Below are 22,954 nucleotides of genomic sequence, written 5' to 3' on the forward strand. Positions count from 1 at the left end.
CAAAATACAGGTGAAACTCAGAAAACTAGAATATCGTCAAAAAGTGCATTTATTTCAGTAATGCAACTTAAAAGGTGAAACCAATATATGAGATAGATGCATGACATGCAAAGCAAGATATGTCAAGCCTTTATTTGTTGCAATTGTAATTATTTGTCATTAGGCGGGTCAGTTATAAATGGAATGGAATTAATGAAATGTAAAAGCGATGTTTATTTTTGTATTATTGTAACTATTTGTTTTATTACTGTGGAATTTCCAAAAGAAAGCATTTGTAAAAATTAAAAGAAAAAGAAAAAATAGTAAGTTGCATTACTGAAATAAATGCACTTTCAAAGCTATTCTAATTTTCCGAGTTTCACCTGTAAGCAGTTCGGACATTACCTGGTAATCTAATATGCTAAATCCAAGTCCCATGCTCCCTTTCTCTAGCTCAATTTGCTGTATGTTTGTCTCCCACATTGCCAAAGGAGATCCTTGAACCTCATCTGCACTCTGGCCCATATTATCCATGTCCAAGTTAGCATCCTCTGTCTCTGAAGAGCCCAGGAGTCCACCAAGATCTATAACGGACTGCAAAATGAAAGAGATTGACTTCCATAAATAATACTGAAAATCTTACAATTTTTACTGAAACTCAATTCCAAGTACATACACATATAGCAAGGGACTGAAAGGAACTCTGGACATTGAGAGATGGGAGAATGGCAAGCAATGGTGATTTGCTTTTCTTATTCCCCATGCATCTTTGTAACATCTGAAGTGCTCAAATGCAGAAGCTTCGATGGCGGGGACAGGATGAGAGACAAGAGAAGTGTGCAAGATCCACTTCAGGTGTTACAAAGATATGCAGAGAACAGGGAAGTCATTTGAACTCTCTATTCTCTCCATATTCAAAACATATGAAGCCACTCTAAAGCCACATAGGGAATAGCCCCTGTATTTTAATTTTGCTTCTAACTGTATGTTTGTGTCCACGCTGCTTTGCAGCTCTAACCAACCTTCCTATATTCTTAATAACGAGTTGTTTACACAGCACTTCTGCTTGACAAAATGGCAAGCTACCTCTAGCTTGTTCCCTTCACAAAAACCCTATGAGGTAATTGCTTCATTGTGGAAAACAACTATGCAACTAGTTCTGTGTGTCTAAAGGACTTTGGACTTGCATTTCTTGAATGCCAACATCTTGTCCCCCCACCCAGTATTTAAAAAAAACTAAAAAACTAAAATGGTTTTATGGCTTTGTGGGAGGAATCTGGCCATGCCCAGAGACATTTTTTTCCCCTTTCCTTTGAGTAACCATACTAATGTGGCCAAAGCCACTTTGAGAATCTGAAGTAAGGATTTAAACCAGGCTTCCTAGGTGGAAATCTAAACAAACATTCCAGTCACTGGATCAGACTGGCTGCACCATATATGAATATATTATATACATTCCATTCATCCATATAAACTACGACAGAAGGACAACCACGACTTTAAGGAAGAATGGGAACTTTTTACAAGTTATCTAAAAAGACAACAAAAAGATTTGGACTCCTTGGCAGGTTTTGAATAAAGATCCACAATTTAGTAGTAGAACATAGGGAAGATAAGGTAGGGGATATGTACAATTTTATAACATGCAGAGAATAACATGTGTATACAAATCACAGGGGGGAGCTGAGGGAAGTCTTGGGTGGGTGGGAGAGGGAGGGAGGGCAAGGTAAAAAAAGGGGGGAATGTAATGTATTTTGTTAAGTTTGTTCGATATTTTTAAATATATATATATTCCATTCATCCAAACTTCTCTGATTTAATTTCCCCTCTACATAAGGTCTGCCTTCATATACAGTGATACTTCAGGTTAAGAACTTAATTTGTTCTGGAGGTCCGCTCTTAACCTGAAACTGTTCCTAACCTGAGGTACCACTTCAGCTAATGGGGCCTCCTGCTGCTGCTGCACCACCGCGGCGAGATTTCTGTTCTAATCCTGAAGCAAAGTTCTTAACTTGAGTACTATTTCTGGGTTAGCGGAGTCTGTAACCTGAAGGGTCTGTAATCCTGAAGCGTCTGTAACCTGAGGTACCACTGTACCAACTATCTCTCCTCTGAATAGTGATGAAAGGCAGAATGGAAAGTGTTAAGAAGTAATGGCTAGTGGGACTCCCAACCACTGAAAGGCAAGCCAAAACAGCATCTGTTGAAGGCAGCTAGGGGAGGGAGTGCCCCAAGTGTTTTGCATGGTGTCGTGTGCCTTGCTCCTGACTCAGCTGCTTCCAAAAGCCACCCATTGGCACGTATGTGGGTTTCCCCCTCCCTCCGGATTGTTCTGCCTCATCTTATTAGCTGCCATTGGTGTTATCTGATAAGAAATGAATCTTTTGTTGAAGCCGGAGAAGCGAAATTTTTCAAGTCTCAACTGTGGTGCTTTAATCAGTAAACCAGACAGCTCACACAAACTAAGCATCTCTGTTGTGGGATAAAGCTCTTCCCTTGTTTGCTCAAGTGAATGTATGTGCTTGCAAGGGAGTGACAAGCCGGCAACTAACTTGCATGCAAGGCCTATTGTTGTATATCCTTACAGCAAGATCCCACATTCACCCATCCAGGAAGAAAGACTGCTAAGGTCCTGCTATATAGTTAAGCGAGAGTTGCCAAACTCGTGCCTGGGGGCACCCACCAATACCTCCTATGGCACCCACAAAAGGTTTCTGCAAACGTCCTCTCAAAAATCTGCAATGCACAATACACTCTTTGCTCTTCCTATTCGATTTGTTTCCACTAATTCAATATGCCCCCTTAAACATGCTGACATGTCTTTGGATGCCAGAATTGACATCCACCTTTCCTTCTGTTCAGAATAGAGAAGAACAAAGGGCTTTTCTCCGTGAGTGAATGTGGTAGTGACTGATGTGCCTTTTCCCCCCACTGATTTTTTTTTTAATTGGGGCAGGGAGGGAATGCTCACATGATTTGTGCCCTGTCCCTTTTTTCTGCTCTCTTTCAATACGGCAGCCATTTTGTTTTATGCCACATACCCCACAGCAACCATTTTGTGACTGGCACAGGTGACACTTCCTCAACGTCCCAGGGGTGCCCAGAGGCCCCAAAACATTGGCAACGCCTGAAATAAAGCTCTCTGTTTCAGAATGAGCACAGGGTGGAATCTTGAACAAGGTGGGAGGAGAGAAAGAGTGTCTGGAACAGGAAATATTTTCTGGCCGTCTCCATTTGCCACAGGGGTAAGAGAGACTGAAACAGCCTTGATTAGAGTCAAACGATCCCCCACTTTATTCTCATACGCTGGCTTCCGGATGCCCATAACACACTCACAGCATCCTACACATACAAGATCCATGCCTTTGCTTTGATTTACCTGTTCCGTCATCTGAGATTCATCCATTAACAACTGACTAACAGGTGGAGCTGCACGGCAACACACCATTGTTACTTTGATGGGCAGGTCTTTTAAAATATTTACTACATCCTTGTGATTTTCTCCAAGCAAAGATATTCCATTTACCTGCCGACAGAAGACAAAATATTATACAGAAATTTATTTTTATTTTTTAATGAAATTTGTAAGATGCACAGTGCACCAGAATGACACAAAACACAATGTCCTGCAAGAATTGCAGGCACAATACAGGAAGCAGGTAACACTAAGTCAATTGTCAGGTGGAAAGGGTTTCTAAAAGCCACATCCGTTTTTTACTATTATCAACAATCCTTTGGGAACTTTTCATCCTCAAAATGCCTCTGGATGAGGCAGGACTTGCTCAAGAGTGCAGATTTGCACAACTTCCATTCATATGAAGCGGGTTTACACCGCAAAAAAAAAAAGTACAGTGTATTGTGTACTGTTAGAAAATTTATGCATATAATTAGCCAATGCAGGATTTATCCATACAATTTTCATGCAGGAATTTCATACGCTAAAGTATGCCAGTATCTACGAATACTGGAAATCCTCAGCAGAACCGCCTTTAAGAAAGGATCGGAAGTAAAGCAGAAATTATTTCATACTTCTAGTAATTCATCTCCACTGAACAGCTTGCCGCATCGTCCAACTGGCCCTTCTGGTAAAACAGACCGGATGAAATGATGTCCCACTGTAGCTTCTAAGCTGATCCCCAGTCCACTGCTTTCACTAAACTTGTTCACGTGAGCTACCTAGAAAGAAGGAACACAATGGATCTTCAGAACACTGAAGGATTAGTTGTTCTCAAAATTGCACTCGGACCCATGGACAAAAGGGACAGTAGATTTAAAAGCAGTAGCCCTAAAATTTTGCCACAGATGCTCTACTTTCTAAGCCACAAGCTCACTTCTTTCAAACATCATCCATGCCCATTGATTTCTCACATCAAGACAAGATGGAATCGCAATGTAAGATGAAAGGGGGCAGCCAGCCGTAACGTCCCATTCTCCTTGGCAAAGGGGAACAGATGCTGGTGAGCTACAGCTGCCCCAGAGATGAAAGGCGGCCAGAGAAAGCCACAAATAAACGAAACAAATGCCACAATCAAAGGAATCGCACCTCCCGTTACACAAGAAGTTAGCTTCCATGGGTGCCACAGGGACAATGGGTAGCAAAATACAGTGCTCTAAAACGGAAGTGTTTCCACGCAATGTAAAAAGCCCTGGATTCCAGATTCAGTACATGCTGCTGTCACCCTCTGGGAGCAGTCAAGCATGGACCGGATGCACACCTGGCAATATAATCCTCTCTGGCTTCCTAATTCCCAGGTGGAGGAACAGCTGCGCTAGTCAGTGATTGAGAACTGTAGCTCTGACTGTGACCCTGAATTATATTTAAAATACCGCCGCCACCCCAGAGTGCCATGTGTGTTCAGGCAACAGCAGCTCCTTTGGACGATACAGAGCAGAGGAAATGTACTACACCGTCCCCTGCTCATCAACCAGCCGTAAATGAACAGCAAAATAAATAGCTTAACTGTCTATTTAAGCATGAAACAAGCACATAATAACAAACAGAGAATCAGCAACCAATGTAAGAGAATCGTGGGAGGGGGCGGAAATCAGACCACTCCAAAAACAGGAAACAACACCATTTCAACCATCAAACAATTGGATTTCGTGAGAAGGGAGCGCTACAACAGAAATAGCTTTGTTCTGCATCGTTGTGAACCACATCCATGATGGCAGAGCAATTCGGGGCACGGCATCTACTGCTGATCCAGTGGCTGAGCAGGACCACATGAGGAAAGGTGGCCCTTTGAAAAACCCTTCGTTTGAAATAATAACTACATGCAAAGAAGCTTATAGAGCAATGTTTTACCTTTGAAGACTGTGTTATGATGAGCACCATATGACGTAAGTGCGTGGATTTACTAACAAGCCACAATGTTTTAATCCCCCCAAAACAGTGATATGAGTACAGTACTTTCGCTATAGCACCACCCACTGTGTGTAATAACATCAAGAAGCAAATGCTGCCCAGAAAGTTGGGACGATGCTCTGTTGTCTGTTATAATCATATGAGGAATGGGCGCACTGCAAAAAGCAGCACAACAGATCACAAATAGTGTTGTCCTGAATTTCAAAATGAAACGGCAAATCACTTGTGTTTTACTGTGTTTCTTAGTTCACTTAAATAAATTCATAATCATGTCAATTAATTCTATGATGTAAATAACAATAATTAGTAAGCAAAAAATAACTGGGTTTCATCTCCTACCTTTCCCCTTACTTCCGGAGCAGGTAAGAGCTACTTCATGTACCCATACCATCCTTGCAGAAAGCAATGGAAATACCTTGGTTTAATGACAGCTTAGTTGATGAACAACTTGGATTAAGAACGCTGTAAACCCGGAAGTAGGTGTTTTGGTTTGTGAACTTTGCCTTGGAAGTAGAACATGTTCCGCTTTCTGTTGAGTGTGTTCCATTTGTAAATTGAGTCCCCCGCTGCTATGGGAAAGCACGGCTTGGTTTAAGAACGCTTTGGTTTAAGAGCGGCCTTCTGGAACGGATTAAGTTCGTAAACCAAGGTACTACTGTAAGGCATAGCTGCCAAGTTTCCTGTATTCCCCGGGAAACCCCCGTTTTTCCAGCCGTTTCCCACTGGCAGCCCGGATTTTTAAAAAGCCCCTAAATTCCCCGGATTCTTACCGGCCTGGGGAGGCTCCTTCTGCACATGTCTGGAGTCTCTGGACATGCGCAGAAGCGATTTCTGGCACTGCGGCCATTTTGGAAATGGGCAGAGCATGCGTAGAAGCGACTTACGGTGGTGCTCTGCCCAGTTCCAAAAATGGCCGCAGCGCGAACTTATGCCTCAGTCAAGTACCAAGTTTTCCTAAGGACTGCAGCACTTTATGAACTGTTGTTTGCCCAGAACACAGTTTATTTTATCTAAAGTTTACATAACATGGCATTCTATGCTTATTTTCAAAATTTTATATTCTGAAAGACAAATACATAATGTTTGCTTCCTTTGGAATTCTCTCTCTCTCTCTCTCTCTCTCTCTCTCTCTCTCTCTCTCTCTCTCTCACACACACACACACACACACACACACACACAAAGACACACACACTTTAAACAGCAAGCAAAAGTTTACCTACCACCACCTCATAATCTGCTCCCAAAAATGACTGCCATTTGTTCTGCAATGATATTTCTTCATCGATGGAAGTTAGCTGAAAACCTAAAAGATGCAGATTGGCAGTTAACTATAGAAGAAGAACTCTGTGTGTTATTCTTAGCCTCATTTTTTTTTTTTATCTAGTAAATGAACTGTGACAAAACGTGTTGTCCTTATCTATCTGCCAGTTTATTTGAAACAGAGAAAAAAGAAAATGCCATTAATGCCTGTTAATGTAGAAAAATAAATAAATGAAAATTAGAAATTGAAACATCAGTGTAACTCCCACAATGTATTTTTCCCCCCTCAAATCAAAGAAACTTTTGTTGCTGTTGCCGTCAGTTTACGGCATCTGTAGCAACTCTTAACGAGTCGCAAGGCGAACAGTTTATTGTGGGAGCACTTTTGTATCACTTTGTTTATAGATTGGACACTAAACTAAGTACTGTACCTTTTTAGCACTTACCCTAGCTATTCAGTTTGGAATTGCATCACCTTGAGGATCAGTCTTTAAAGCACTTATCCTGGCTATTCAGACGAGAGTTGTATTACTGCGAGGATCTTCTTTCATCTCCTCTCTTCCAAAGAATGCTAATTGTGCTCGTCTAGCTTTCTGAATAATTAGGTTTCTCTCTGGCTACCCTCTAGTGCACTTTCTCCTCTCTGTGAATGCAGAAATTGCGTGCAGCTTCTGTATTCATGCGGCAGAACTGTTGTCTAAAATACTCCCATTTCCCCCCATTCACCATAGTATTAAATTCCTGTACTTTAAGAACCATAAGATAAAGAGATTTTTTTCTGGCCGTAATCAGTGCTTTTCTTTTCTTAAAAAAATTGTTTAGGGGTACTCTCTTTTTTCTACTCATATTGAAATACTGCTCCTCAATGAGGCAAACGTAGATTCACAAAATGTTTAGGGCTATGCATACCCCTGCGTCCCCCCAGAAAAAAAGCACTGGCTGTAATGTTCTCTATCAGTTCAAAATAAGAAGTGGGATCTTTAAAAAAAATAAAGCACAAAACATTGATATAGTGAGGGGTTGTTGTTTTTCAAAACTCTTTTTTCAAAACAACATAATAAAAGGTCTTGGTTTTTCTTTTTAAAATGCATCTACCGCTTAGCGTTTATGCTGTAATGGCAGGTATGTTGCTAGACACTGTTAAGTGGCCAGTTTTACAAGACACAAAGCAACACCAGTTCCAAATTCAATAGCTGGCACACAAGTTATAGTTATACAATTTCACAAACTTCTTTGGTGATATTAATATACTTAAAATTGGCTTGCCATTGAGTGATAATAGGCAAATAAATAACCTTCTGCTTATAACAGAAATGTCTTAATATAAAGCGCGTGCAGAGAGACAGCCAACATTCTCTCTATTTGCACGAATGATTTGGGATTTTAGCACTCAAAAGTTTCAGAGGCTACTATTGAATTATGGTCCCTAGAGGGCAGTGGAAGAATGCAAGTTCATAAATATATGTGCACTTCTAATTGATTTAGCCCATGGAAAAAGTAAGAAATATGTTGCTGTAGTGTTGTACTACAACATGAAAGTTTCTTTCTCTCTCTTTTTAATATATATTTTATTAGATTTCCAGGAATTTCACATAAACCTTCCGATACGTAATAGATTTTTCTTTTCTTTTGTCGACTTCCCATCCCATTTCCCATGGTGATTTTTATTTCTCTTCCTTGCTGCACCCTATCTTCTGTCTCTTATATCATAAAAATAATACGGTAATCTCTCCTTCCTTCCGTTGCTCATAGTTCAAATCCTGATTGCGAATTCGTAATACTATATACAACATGAAGGTTTCTTCAGAAAGATGATAAGAGAAGTGAGGAAATGCTAAAAGAAATGTGTCAGGATAGTAAACCTGAATGACTCGAAAGAGTTTACATCAAGGCTAAAGAAATATAGGAGAATGTGCAGTACACAGCCAGTGCCACGAAAAAATATTTAACCATGAATATGAAATGATCTCCACAAATGTGATCATTTAATAATGTAAATCAAACCAGCACAACTTATAACCTATCGGGCCAAAATATGGTTTACCAGGTATATAGTATATAGCAGGAAACCAAATGTATGGCAACACTCACACCCATTTCTGCAATCCAAAGCAGATAGGAAAAACCAAGAGATTTGCAGAGCCCTTAGTGGGCTGCTATACATTCAAGTTTGCACATCAGAAATAGTGCATACCTATGTTAAAGCAAAGACATGCTCTACCATGGCCACCCACAGATGTGTGAATACTTCATGGGATACAAAATGGCTCTATTAAAAACCAGTGGGCATTTTGCCACCAGATTTTGTGTGTGTGTGCTCTCCAGACTGCATGTTTTAAAAGCTACATCATTCAAAATGAATTAAGAGTAAGAAAGTGTAGAAAGCTGTTCCTAGTATAAAACAAGGGTGCTTTAAAAAAGCACATATATATATATATATATATATATATATATATATATATATATATATATATATATGCTTTCACTACTTGTGAGACTCAGAACGGATGTTTTAGTGAAACTTTCTAAGAGACCGTTAGTCATGTAGCACTGACAAGAAAGAACATGTGTTAGAAGACAAATATTTAGAAAGAACATGAAAGGCTGTGTCAGAAGCCACTCAGCTCAAACGCTATTAGAAAATACAGAAACGAACAAAAACGCAAATAAAAACAGCTTTTGCTATTATTGTACAAAGCAACGTTAAACATAAAGATTGGGCCGTCACAGATAGGAAGTTAGAAAGTTTCCAAAGAGCAAAACAGAAAATGTGGAGATTACATTGAAGAAGTTAGGATAAAGAACCGACCCATATTAATGTTTTGGAAACTTGCTTCTGTGAATAAAAGTTCTCTGAAAACATAACCTCTGAAGGATATTGTGTGAGATGCTTATTTCAGTTAAAACAACAACAACATGTTATAAAGGTAAATTCTAGAAACAGCTCCAGACTTTGTCTGTTCTTCTTCCCAGTGACGTTTGTGTATCATACCTCAGACAATGCATTTTCACAGATTTTTAAGGCAGAGGATGCAAACAGACACACACACACACACACACAAGGCAAAACACCACACACAATTAAGGCAAAACACAAACACACACACACACACACACACACACACACAATTAAGGCAAAAGCTGAGAGATGCAAGCCAGTGTATTTCCATGGGGGGGGGAATTATATTACAAAATCTTAATTCGGACCTGATTGTTCTGGATCAAAGTCTTCTCCAGTTTGAATCGCACTGGTACTGCATGACAATGATGGAAGCTGCTGCTCTCCTTCACAGCTTTCTGGAAAAGAGGAAGAATATTCTGAGCAGCTCTGTGCACCCCGTTTTTCTGTGATGTGCAATTAATATGTTCTCCTGCTTTCATTTTTTGTTATCCAGCTTCATATAACAGCTCCCTCCTGGACCAAATAAAGGGGTTTATATATATATATATATATATATATATATATATATATTTTAAAAACCTGTGTTTGTAGGGGTGTATAATAATGAAAGTACCGGTAGCTTTTTATTTTTTTTAAAAAAATAACATATACTGCATTATCACTGTAGAGTTTTATACATGAAGAACAACTCTCCATAATAATCTAAACAATAAATATTTCTGCCATAAAGAAAAAAAAATGTATGCTATCAAAAGAATTCATACTACTGGCCTTTTTTTCTTATTCCTTTGTTTCAGATAAAGGAGAAACAACACTGAACTACCAGGTTTCTACCTATAAACGTTTATCAAATCACTGGAAACAATAAATCTGTTCTTCCACTGTTTCTTTAACCACTAGACTGCTGTTTAATACTGTGGATACATAAAGTTGGCAAATACTCTTCGTGTTGTATATTCTATCTATGTCATCAAAAGAGAGGGGAGGAAGTGGAGGTTGCAGGTGGGGAAGGTTTTGCCTGTGTATTATTTATTCTGTAATGGGAAGAATCCTTCCTGAAATTGCCTTGATCACGCTTTGAAAGACAGAGGTTCAAGTCCCAATCAGAATATTTAAAAGGGTGCTTGTAAGCTTAACTCAAATAAGTCCTCTGGAGGCCAGTTTCCCACATTAATATATGTGTGTGCTCTGGGCGGCAATTCCATGCCCACTAATTAGGAAGTAAATCTCTCTGAACTAAACAGGCCTTGCTTCTAAGTAAACATATGTTAAAACCGTGTTTATGGAAGACAATCTTACTCGGCTACGAGTGATCACCAAAGAAGAAGAAGAAGATGTAAGATATGTGTGAGATTGCATTCTTCATATTTTTTATTAGTTTGACTGAAAATTATAAATCTTGCAGTTGTATTATCCATCAATAATGGTTCATTCTTAATGTAGAAAAAAATGTCTTGTAAGTTTATCTCTCTCACCCCAGCTTTATGGTGAATATGTCTTCTTAATTTGTCTGAACCCGATGATATGTAACATACTGCAGAAATGATCAAAAACTGAATACGGGGCTTATTAGCTCATAAGTCATCTCATGGCATTAAAGTACTGGAGAAAGTGTTTTAACTTATCAAGTTCCTTTATACAGTCAGCCAATCAATCCATTTAACCAATTTTGACTGACGGCAACTTTCCAAGATCACAGACAGTGGTGCTATCCATCCATCTAACAAAACAAAACAAAAACACCACTATATTTTCCTTCAACACGAAGAACAATCTCCAATATCCCATTGCTCTATCCATATCTTTGTCAACTCTTTTAAACAGGGAGCTTCCTGCTGACACTTTATTTAGCTCTGAAATTCCAGGAGGAAGCTATGGATGAGAACACAAATCCCTTACATGAGAAAGCCCTATATGAATTAAAAATAAATAAATATGAAATGCAGACTCCAAGGGCAAATTTAACCCATTTTCCCCAGTTTTATAAGCTGTAGAAAGAGAAATAAAACCCAGCTCATTTGAATCAAAGCCATTCTTAATTACCTTTGCCTGTGCCAACATCCATCGTTTGGAAAATTAAATCCTTTTCATCAGCACCACTGAAGTCCTCATGGGGTTGAATGTGATTTTCCTGCTTAAGGCCTCTTCTGACCAACGTGAGTCCAACTGTTTGGCCAGTATGCCGCAGAACCTCCACTGCTTGCTGGTTGGTAAAACCCTGAAGATTTGTTCCGTCCACCTGAATGATTAAATGTGTTTTAATTTCTAGCAGGCCACTATAAAGAAGGTAAACATGCAAGAAGTGTGTAATTCAAAATGAGCCAACTCTCAGCCACTTGAAAATGTAATATCTTATTTTGGTCTCCAGCCACTTTTATCTTATGCTTTGCTGTCTCCGAATATGAGCATCCTAGAAAACCACATTCAGATTCAGTCAGCTTTCAGTGTTTAGATTTATACGAAGCCACTGCGAAAGAAAAAGGACTGACTTTATGTAGCTTTGTAATATCATAACCAAATAGTCACTTCCCTTCTTGGTTACTACTGTTGAGCAACAGTCTGGTGTTATAAGTGATCACATGATAACCAACTACAGCACTTTGATATATTCATGTCATCAGTGACAACTGGGATGATCAAATGACTGATACAAGAAAAACTGGAAGAACAGAGCAATTGTGTTTTCTCTCTGCAGGAGACAGCTAATATGATTGCATTAATAACCATGTTTCCAAGAGCAGATCAATAAAAGCAGGCATGCAAAAACCTGTGTATGGAACAGACACCTGCATTTGATGATGGAACTATTACAAACACGCCCGTGTGAATTACCCATTCCAGTTTCTTTTATGCAGTCTATTCATAGCAGCTTCAAATGCTGCATGTAATCAGCCTTCTGCTGGACACATGTCTCCACACCAAGGGGATGGCCCAATCCTATGGCTGGCTATTCGGTGTTTAGCATAAGGTGTATTTTCTGTTAGGCAAAAGGTATGTAAGGTTCTAAATAAATAAATTGTTTTTGGTCAACTGTACCCCGGGGGGGGGGGATCATAAAAGTGAGGGTGATAAAAAGAGGTATCCAATAAAATCACTCCTCTATGATTACTTACTGCTATAATTTGGTCTCCAACGTGGATTCTACCATCGTGTTCAACTGCACTGCCTTTTGTGATACTCTTTACAAAAATACCAGAAGGTTCTGTGATTGAAAAGAAAAAAACCTTATGCAATTAAAACTACTTTTCAGCTCTTGCTGCATCAGTACCTATGACCGGAGTCCAATATTCCCAGACACAGCAAAGAGACTGTTCTCTATCATACCAAAAAACACCCAAGCACTTAACCTGAGAACTATGATGTAAGTCCAAAGTCTCATTGAAGACCTTTTCCCCTAAGAGTTGCACCACACATTACAGGATATAAGCTTACATTTTAATGCGTAGATGCATACAAGGAGGCAGCTGCAGCTAAACGCTGGCTTCTTTGAACATGCACAGCCTCCTATATACATAAAATTGTAAGGTTGTCATCGTGCTGCAGTTCACACGGCCACCAACAGGTAGTCACGCAACTGCAGAGCAACAACAGACCGTCAGGCAAGCGAGCGAGCAAGCAGCTGGTAGCCCAGTTGAGCTATTTAAAGGAGGGTGGGAGGTGCTTTAGAGAGCAGTTAAGCAAGCTGCTCTTTAAAGTGTCTAACCCTCTCCGGCAATAGGGAGGTTCCTGGTCACCTTGGATGCTTGTAATGGTCTGGCTACCTTCCGCTTCAGCTACCGGTACCTGAAGGTGGTGTTTTTGCAGTCCTGCTTGGCCCACCATTAAGGAGCCTAAAAATTGGTTGAAATAGCCTGGCAGGTGACTCATGGGTTACTAGTTCCCCTGCCCTGCCCATTATGATTGTCAGTAGCTCTCCAGGGTTTCAGAGAGAAGCCCTTCCCACCTATACCTGGAGATACAAGGGATGGAACTCTAAGACCTCTTGTGTACAAATCATGGTGTCTGCCACCAAGCTATAGCTCTCCACAGATCTGGTCTTAATATTACCTGAGGTTTTGTCTCCAATGTAGCCAGCAATAGTTATTCCTAATCCTTGGGTGTTTTTTGTGAGTTCCACATCAAACATATTTCCATTTGCATCATTTTCAACTTGTGTCTCTTCGTCTCTCTTAGGAAAAAAACAAAACGAAAAACAAATGAAAGAATGTCCCATGAGGACAGTTCTCGGGGACAAAAGTTTCCGTACTTATTTTCCAAACCAATTCAGGTGCCAAAATTGCAAATAGATAGCATGGAACTGGAGTGATAGTTGTACAGATGGCGACCCTCCCAAATAACTGCTGAAAATGTTAGTTTTACTTGTCTTCAAAGTGCCTAGTTATACAGTTCAATCCAGCTATACTGATGTACTATTCTGATTTTACATATTTATGATGTATTCTGTACTTGTTTTATTGATGTTGTTTTATTGTTGATTTTATGCTGTTCACCTCCCTTACATATGTTAAAATGTTGTCCGCGAAGAAATGTTGCCAAATAAGGTAACGAAAATAAATACACAAAATGTTTTGCTGTTTGGGGCTCCATGAAGTGTTTTGCAGTTTTGAGGTCCTTCAAGATGCAGTTCCACAGATATTACTATCGTGCAAGAGAAGTAAACTAAAGGTCAGGGTAAATATTATTATTACTGAAATGTTTCAAAATAAAAGATACGCGCACACAACTATTAAAATTGAAATAACAAGAGGATATGTGACTCAGGCAAATAAAATGACAAGTTGGTCCTGAAACTTTCAATTCAGGAGCTAACACTTAAAGACAAAGGGTTGTATTCAATGTAGCGCTAAGCTAGGGTCCCGTCAGTGGAAAAATTATCACGAATACAGTAGGACTGCCAACCCTCTATCCCAGCCCCCATGTGCCCCCTAAAATCTATTGCAGGGGTTCCCATATCCCTCTGGAGCATATTTAAGGAGAGGAGGAACTCCTTGTGCTGGAATAGATTAGAATACAAGTTAGAATACAACCCAAATTGTATTACTGAAAATATTGTAATAATAATCATAATTATTATTTATTTATTTATTTATTTATTTATTTATTTATACCCCGCCCTTCCCAGTCAAAACCGGGCTCAGGGCGGCTAACACCAATAAAATTACAATAAAACATAAAAGAAAAGAAAACAATTAATTAAAAAACAGATTAAAATCTAATTTTAACATTTAAAATGCAGACAAATTTAAAATGTAGACAAACACATATTCAACAGAGTAGCTTTAAGTAAAAGCGGTGAGTAGAAGTGTTTCAGTTTTTGCTTATTGCTACTTTTATATCTGATTTTAAGGTCGCTGTCATTTGTATTTTCATTGTGTAATTCACTTTTAGACACCTGAGTGCAAAATATGCCAGCAACAATAATAATAGCCATAATTTATGATACTATGAAAGTCAACAGGAAATAGAGCTAAGGTTTGTCTATAACATATGGGTTGAATCCAATAATGTCCAGAGACCTTCAGAACAGATTTGGTGGCGTGGGGTGCTGTAGATAGAGAACAGGAAGGTCCTGTTGCACAAGCAGAACTCCACTTGTTTACACCCAGTGTGGTACAATGTATCTGCTAAAAAAAATCCTCCTTTACTAATACAGTGGAACCTTGGTTTATGAACACCTCGGTTTATGAATTTTCGGTTTACGAACACCGCGGACCCATCTGGAATGGATTAATTCACTTTCCATTACTTTCAATGGGAAAGTTCGCTTCAGTTTATGAACGCTTCAGTTTATGAACAGACTTCTGGAACCAATTACACTCATATTTCGGGTTAAGTACGCTTCAGGTTGAGTACTCTGTGGACCCGTCTGGAACGGATTAATCCACTTTTCATTACTTTCAATGGGAAAGTTCGCTTCAGTATATGAACGCTTCAGTTTAAGTACTCCGCGGACTGTCTGGAACAGATTAATCCACTTTCCATTACTTTCAATGGGAAAGTTCGCTTCAGTTTATGAACGCTTCAGTTTATGAACAGACCTCCGGAACCAATTGTGTTCATAAACCGAGGTACCACTGTAATGATAACTAAATGATGAGCCATGATTTAACAGGGTTTTATACAGATGCCTTGCAGATGACTTATGAGTAACATACTATGTGTGCTAGAGAAAGGGTAGCACAAAGGATTCTGGGGGCAGGGAGAGGGGAAGGTCACTGAGTAAAACTGAACAAATGCAAATTCTACTTGGCAAAGTAAAAATAACTTGGGAACTGGGGCATGTAACAATTAATAGCAGCTTTTTTGTGATGATTTCAGGGAGAGCCAACAGGCAAAGCTAGCGTGCTGCCTAGTCTTTGTCCCTAAAAAATAGCTATTAGTATAAGTTCAACTGACTATTAAGGGAAAGAAAGGCTTCTTTATAAACTAAAATACTGTTTCCCAAGCTTACAGATATGATGAGAAGCAATGGTTCAAATAATCTTTCAGGAATTCTTCCTGAAAACTGCAGGGGGAGAAAGTCCACTGAAAAACTGTCAGGTCACTGGAACAAGCCATGCCTCCAGGCAGAAAGGTTTGAGCTTGATCCCCTCTTTATTTCCTTTATTTATTTCAGTATACAATTGTGGAGTCACAGTTCCACCGAGTAGCACCTCATTCTGCTGAATAAAATCGGCTGACCTGGTGCATCAAATTCGACAGCTGTCAGATTATCTGTACAGGGTGCTGAGACTCTCTCTACATGTTACTGTAGATTTTTCTTTCTTAAGATGCAGAAAAGTATGTGTGTTGTTTTACTGCATGGCATTTCTTTGTTTTCGCACACCCAACGCCTCAGATTGCCTCTCCCATTTCTCACGTTACTAACCGCGATCTTGCTGGGCATCCCTTCGGAACGTTAAGCGAGGGACTCGTTTGTGAGTCAGGGAGAACACAGAGGGTTTGGGGGTGGGGGAATTGAGGGCGCTTTTCAGAGAGCAAAGAAAGAGAGCCAGAGCAGCAAAACAGAGAAGTGACGGGTATACAGTATGCAATGAAGGTGGCAGCTGGCTAGCTGGCACACAGCTTGCAGCAGCTGAAGTTGTAGCAGCTGACCTAGGTGAAGAGCTGCAGCTGTGTGCCGGCTGGCGCAGAAAGGAAGAGGCTGATGGTTGCTGGGGGTGATGAGGTGGGTATGGGAGGCAGGAGGAAGAGAGGCATATTGGAAGGAACTGTTTTAATAATCCAGCTGGACTGAAAGGGCTGCCGCAGAGTAAGTGGGAGGTGTTGCAAAACACTGATTGCTCAGCTGTTGTTGAAGCATCATTCAAGTGGCACATTGAGGTTAGTGGGTTAGAAATTATTTGCATGTTTTTTATGTCTGGCTCCTCAGAGTTCCCAGTGCACCGATGTACTACTGACTACCATGAGGGATTGATTGATTTTTAAGTATGGCGATAACTACACTCTATTTATAATGCCTTTGGATTAGGAAAATAGTGAGCCATGAACTCTAAATAATGAACCACCATTGACGTCTCTATTGCTTCTTAAATTTACCTTGTCAAATCATTACCTGGTTATCCATCATAAAGGTTTGTACTGGTGTTCCTGGAGGAACTGCTGGTGGTGTGGGCTCCTCAAGTGGGCCTCTGGCTATAACCAACTTCACTCTGTTTCCACACTGCCTCAAGACATGCGCCACCTGCTCGCTGCTCATTCCAGCCAGCTCTGTATCACCAATTTTCAATATGTGATCTCCACTGCGCAGGCTGCCATGCTAGATGAGGAAGAAAGCAATTACTTCGCTGGCAAAATATAGAGAGAGATAAAGAGAGCACACATGCACCCCAACAAGAAATTACAACAACAACAACAACAACAACAACAATAATAATAATTTATTATTTATACACCGCCCATCTGGCTGAGTTTCCCCAGCCACTCTGGGCAGCTCCCAATCAAGTTTTTTAAAAAATACAGCATTAACAATACTACTACTGCAAAAATAATGATACAGGGGGATTCAAAAAACTTGTTTATACTCTAATGTACGGTATAATCTGTTGTTACAGCAGTAAAATAATAAACACACGTAAAAGCGATGCCAAGATGTCTAGTGTTTCTATTTCAAAAAGTATGCATAATACACTATTGCAATATACAGCCTTTTGCAACCCTCTGTGCCACGTCCCATACTGTTCCCGGGGTTCTTCCAACTCTTAAGAGCAGCTTTTTGGGGGATTGCAATGAGAAGAGAGTAGTGAAAACTGGGAGCATCTTTTGCACCTAGCTCTGCTTGGTAGGGTTTTCGTGAAAAGAAACCAAGTGGAATTTAGCGCAAACAACAACAACAACTACCCCAAACCACAGTTTAGCATGTTGTCTAAACCATAAACTGTGGCCAATATCAGCTAGGATTTGTTTAAAAGAGCCAGCTTCTTAGCCTGTGGTTTTAAGATGCTTCTTCCAAGCAAACCTTCATGTTTGGCCACGGAGGAGGAGGCAGCTGTAGAAGCACTCTCCCCTCTCATGGTTTCTGGTACCGTGTTTCCCCCTTTTTAAGACACCGTCTTATTACTTTTTTTTCTCAAAAAACCACAGGGTGGCTTATTTTTGGTGGGATGTCTTACTGGTACCGGTATTTTTATTACGAGTCTGAGGGAAGGGAGGTGTGTGCGTCCCTGGCCCAGCCCTCTCTCCCCGGCCCTGGGATGTTCGCGAAGGGCTGCTCTCTCTCTCCTCCAAGGTGGGGACTCACTTAATAGCAATCTGCTACACTGGAGCTTCTTAAATCTAAACCAGTATAATGGAATCTATCTGTGTGATACAGTCCTAGCAGTAGCCTATACCTAAAGCAAGTAAGGATCTCTACCAGCCAGCTGCCCAAGACTGCAAGACTGTCTGAAGTTCCAACAACATAGCACTTTGCAGTGCTATCACTGATAGCAAAGAAGCTACCTGCTGAGAACAAAGAAGCCAGCTAAGCAGCAATTAAGATTGCTGACTTGGTAAATGGTAGCAATTGAGAAGCAATTGAGCCAGCGAGGTGAGGAAGCACGTGTTGTTAGGACCGGCAGTTTAACTTTTGTGTAAAGCAGCATTTAGCAGCTCCTTTTAGCAGCTCGCAAACAGCGAAGGAAAAAGTCCTTAATAAATAAATAAAAGTCCCCAAGGCAAGGACTGCGATCCAGACTACTTACAAATCCTTAAAGGGGCAGCTCCACAGACAACCAAGCAGCATAAGGTAGAAAGAAAACTGCAGCAGGATTTTTAAAAGGCTGCTTTATGCCCGGTAAAAGCAATGAGACAACAATCAGACACGGGAGATTCCCGTTAAGAGGAAATCAACGTGCATTGAATGGAAGGGAATTTAGGGAAAGGTGGGGGGAAGCGAGAGGTGGGCTGTGTGTGTGTGTGTGTGTGTGTGTGTGAGAGAGAGAGAGAGAGAGAGAGAGAGAGAGAGAGAGAGAGAGAGAGAGAGAGACGCAGGGGGGGGGAGAGAGACAGACGCGCGCACGGAGGTCTCTCCCTAAAAGGGAAAACAGCCTTTGCATTCTTCAATCGCCCCTCTTTTCTTCCTCGTGCCTTCATCTCCTCCCCACCCCACTTTTCTCCCCTTCACCAAGTAGAGCTTACACAGCTTGGCTAAAAAAATTATTTTTGGATCTTTTTATTTAAAAAAATGCTCTCAGAAACGGGGAAGAGAAATCACAAGGCTTCGGCAGCCAGCAGCTACGGCTGTTCGGTGCATTTTTACAAGCTTTTAAAGGAAATACGTGTCTGTGGAGCGACAGCAAAATGGGGAGAGATTTTTAAGGGGGGAGTTGGCTGGCAGGAGGGGGGTTATTGCTAGTGGGTGAAGGGTCTATCAGTATGTCTTATTTTCGGGGTATGGCTTGTATCGCGCAATTGCTTAGAAATCCTGCTATGGCTTATATAATGACTACGTCTTAAAAAAGGGGAAACACGGTAGATGGCAGCCCAGCTGGAAGAAGAATAGGAGGAAACCTCCAGAGAGCTTCCCAGTCAGCGGGGTGAAGCGAGGAGGAGAGAGAGAGAAGCTGAGGCTAGAGTGGACCATCCCTTTTCTCTCTCCACCTCTGGCGGCAACTTCAACTGAGGGAGTCACAATTTTGCAGCAGAATCTGCGCCTGCTGGATGGCAGCAGCGCTCTTCTTGGATGGGCGGTGGCACCGAGCACAGCCCCAACTGCTTCCTTCTTCCCTTTTGATATGTGCTTATATTGTTGCTGGTTTTTTGGCGCGCGGCAGTTCTTAATTAATGAAGCCATTTTCCCACATAAAAATGTTAAACCCCCTCATTTTACCTCAAGAAAATAAAAGACAGGTACCAATTACAGTCGTACCTCGGAAGCCAAATGGAATCCATTCCGGAAGTCCGTTCAACTTCCAAAATGTTCAGAAACCAAAGCGCCGCTTCTGATTGGCCGCAGGAAGCCAATCAGAAGCCCCGCCGGACGTTCGGCTTCCAAAAAATACCTCGCAAAGCAGAACACTCACTTCCGGGTTTGCGGCATTCAGGAGCCAAAACGTTCCAAGAACTAAGCTGTTTGAAAACCAAGGTACTGTACGACGGTAGATAAAATACTTATAAACTGTAATTCTATATTGTTCTGTGCTCTAAACAAGAACATAGTTTGTGTACCTGATCAGCTATTCCTCCTGGAAGGATGGTTTTCACTATCACTCCAGTTGATTTTCCACCCACTATCCCAAATCCCAGACCCGATCCATCATTCACCAGCTCAATGGTCTCCACATGCTGCCAGTGGACCTGCAAATATCAATATTGAAAGTTAATTTAAACAACAATAAACAACAACAGCAACAACAGAGGACAAGCATTCATCTTGTTTCTAGTGCAGGCACCCCCAAACTTCGGCCCTCCAGATGTTTTGGACTACAGTTCCCATCATCCCTGACCACTGGTCCTGTTAGCTAGGGATCATGGGAGTTGTAGGCCAAAACATCTGGAGGGCCCAAGTTTGGGGATGCCTGTTCTAGTGTAAGAGAGCACAGAAATGTAAACATGCTAAATATTGGCTGCATACTCACTCTAGAAATCTGCCTACCGTATGAGTAATCACTATGCAGCGTTGCTCATTCTGAGCGTATTCAATGGCAAATCAACGGTGTTTACCGTCTCAATGAATTAGCTCAAAATGGGACCAGGGATCAAAATTAGAGCTTGTAGCTGAGAACGCATGTTCTTTTCTATGTAGGTATAGAAAAAGGAATTGAGAGCCACTGATCTGAAGCAGTCAATATAACAGAAGGATATAAAATTATGCATGCCATGGGTGAAGAGATGTCTTTCCACCTCATAATGCAATGAAGCTCAATGGTAGAGGTGGTAGAAGCTCAATGTGTATTCAGAGATATTCAGTATGCCTCTGAAAATTAGCGTGGGAGAGAAGGCACAGGTAGGCCAGCGGTTACATACCGCTGCCACAATTCCTCACTGCCTATTTGTTTGTCAGAAGAGGGCATCCAAGAGGGGTAATGTCAGCTACCCTAGCATCCTCTGCGTGGCTCACCCAGATGGGTGAGCTGGAAAAGGTGGGCCATAGCACTGGCTGATGTAGAGGGATGTTCCAATGATGCAGCACACCAGCATATACAAGGGGCTTGTTAGCAGCTAAGAGGGACTGAGGTTCAACTTCCAAGTGGCAGACTGCAGCCATGGTGCATCTAGGTGTGTGACAGAGCCCTGAAAGAGAAGGTCCATCCTGGCTGGGAGAAAACAGCAGGACAACTGTGCTAATTAAAGGATTGCCAAGAACCAAGGATGTCTGGGACAATGAGGCACCTGAAGAAAGGAGACAACTGGTGGGCAATATTGGATCACAAGATCTTCTCAACGTACTTGTCAATTATAAGAAATTCAGGACAGAATTTTCACAACTAGGGGTAGTATTCAACTAAATTACTGCACCAGCAGAAGCCACCACAATGATTCCTGCTAGCAAAAAAAAAGGACTCTCTTTCCCCGCATACCCCCTGAGCACCCCCCCCCCAACAATCTGTTCTGGAGGGTTGGAAGAATCTCAAGGATATTATGCAAGGGGAGAAGAGGGAGATGAAAAAGATTAAGTCAATGCCTAAGCACCTTTCTTCTGGAGAAATAGGTTCAATAGCCTCTATCACTATTAGGTGACTGGTGGCTTCTTGCATGATTCGCTGTACTTTAAGGGAGTGTTATGTCAGTGATGGGTGGAATTGGTCTAGAGGGCAGTACTGGTGTGAGTTCTTTGCTGCTGCTGTGATTCAATGTAGACGCTTCCCAGAAGGGTGGAATGCTATGGAGTCTTGCCCACAATCCAAATGGGTCTGCTACCACTTGGTCATCATCCTTGGAGCCTGAAGGCACGGGCTTCTTTCCATCTGTGGATTCACCAAGTCTGTTAGCATAAATCCTCTGCATGGCACAGATGCTGCATGTGGATGAATGTTTACTTTATAAAACTGCTGTACTTTCCCACACAGGAGCTCAAGCTGTAACCTGATCTCCTGTCATGTGATGTTCTTTGTGCTGTTTCTACTTTCACTTTCTTCTGAACTGGAGAGTGATGGCTGAACACACACTCTCTGAATAAACGTAGATTAGCACCTACGATTGTTTGCTGTCTTCTTTACCGAAGCCAGTGGCAATAGTAAGAATATTGGTGATTTACACCCCAATATTCTAACAGTGGTAGCAGAGGATGGTTGAGCTCTGGTTCCGATCTTCGGACCTCTGAAAAGCGTGAAAACAGGCACGTAAACAGGCCTCAATCTGCAGCAGCTGATCCTGAGGAATTTCGCCTGCTTGGGAGTCACCGGTTCCTGCGTTCCAGGGGAGGAAGTGCACGGACGTCTGCGTTCCTTATCACCGGAGCAGTGAGTAACCGGGACTGATTTATAGCGGCAATAAAACCTCTAAAGCGGCAGCTTAATTGCAGATGCCTGCCGAAAGCCTAATTTGCAGCTTCTTTGTACTTTGAAGTCAGAAGCTAGCAGCACGCTTACAGTAGCAAGATGGCTAAAGCCGGGGATTCAGATCAAACACCCAAGAGTTTGTGTCCTCTGTTAAATGACTCAAATTACGCAACGTGGAGTGTTAAAATGGAATGTGTTCTTATCCGGCAAGGACTTATTGAGTTGATTCAGAACGCACCGCCCGTTTTGCCAGGCCACAGGTGGTTGAATCGCAACGCACAGGCAAGGGCAACAATAGTTCTGCATTTGGACCCATCACAGCTGGCTCATATTCGGAACTTAGACTATGCTTATGATGTTTGGACTCATCTTCGGGACGAGCACCTGAGGTTGCGCGCCGGATCAACAACATTATTCTTTCAGAGATTAATTAATTTGCGTCTGAAGGAGGGAGGAGACTTGAGAGCCCATTTGCATCAGATGCGTCAACTACGCCAGGAGCTAGTTGACAGAAACGTCAATTTGGA

At 41.3% G+C, this 22,954-nt stretch overlaps 1 protein-coding gene across 18 annotated transcripts in view; it reads right to left on the bottom strand.

The window, feature by feature from the left end:
* MPDZ (multiple PDZ domain crumbs cell polarity complex component) overlaps positions 1-22,954 on the bottom strand; it is a 122,747-nt gene that overhangs the window by 63,203 nt on the left and 36,590 nt on the right. For all 18 annotated transcript variants that reach the window (XM_060268886.1, XM_060268885.1, XM_060268903.1 and 15 more), the window contains 10 exons: positions 20,155-20,283; positions 17,063-17,266; positions 13,555-13,675; positions 12,621-12,709; positions 11,551-11,746; positions 9,813-9,902; positions 6,562-6,648; positions 4,009-4,151; positions 3,359-3,505; positions 385-573 (listed from right to left, as the gene is read on the bottom strand). In XM_060268886.1, the coding sequence (XP_060124869.1) occupies positions 385-573; positions 3,359-3,505; positions 4,009-4,151; positions 6,562-6,648; positions 9,813-9,902; positions 11,551-11,746; positions 12,621-12,709; positions 13,555-13,675; positions 17,063-17,266; positions 20,155-20,283 (1,395 nt within the window). The remainder of the gene's footprint in view (positions 1-384; positions 574-3,358; positions 3,506-4,008; positions 4,152-6,561; positions 6,649-9,812; positions 9,903-11,550; positions 11,747-12,620; positions 12,710-13,554; positions 13,676-17,062; positions 17,267-20,154; positions 20,284-22,954) is intronic.

This window comes from Zootoca vivipara, chromosome 16, assembly GCF_963506605.1.
Source record: "Zootoca vivipara chromosome 16, rZooViv1.1, whole genome shotgun sequence".
In the NCBI taxonomy this organism is placed as follows: Eukaryota; Metazoa; Chordata; class Lepidosauria; order Squamata; family Lacertidae; genus Zootoca; species Zootoca vivipara.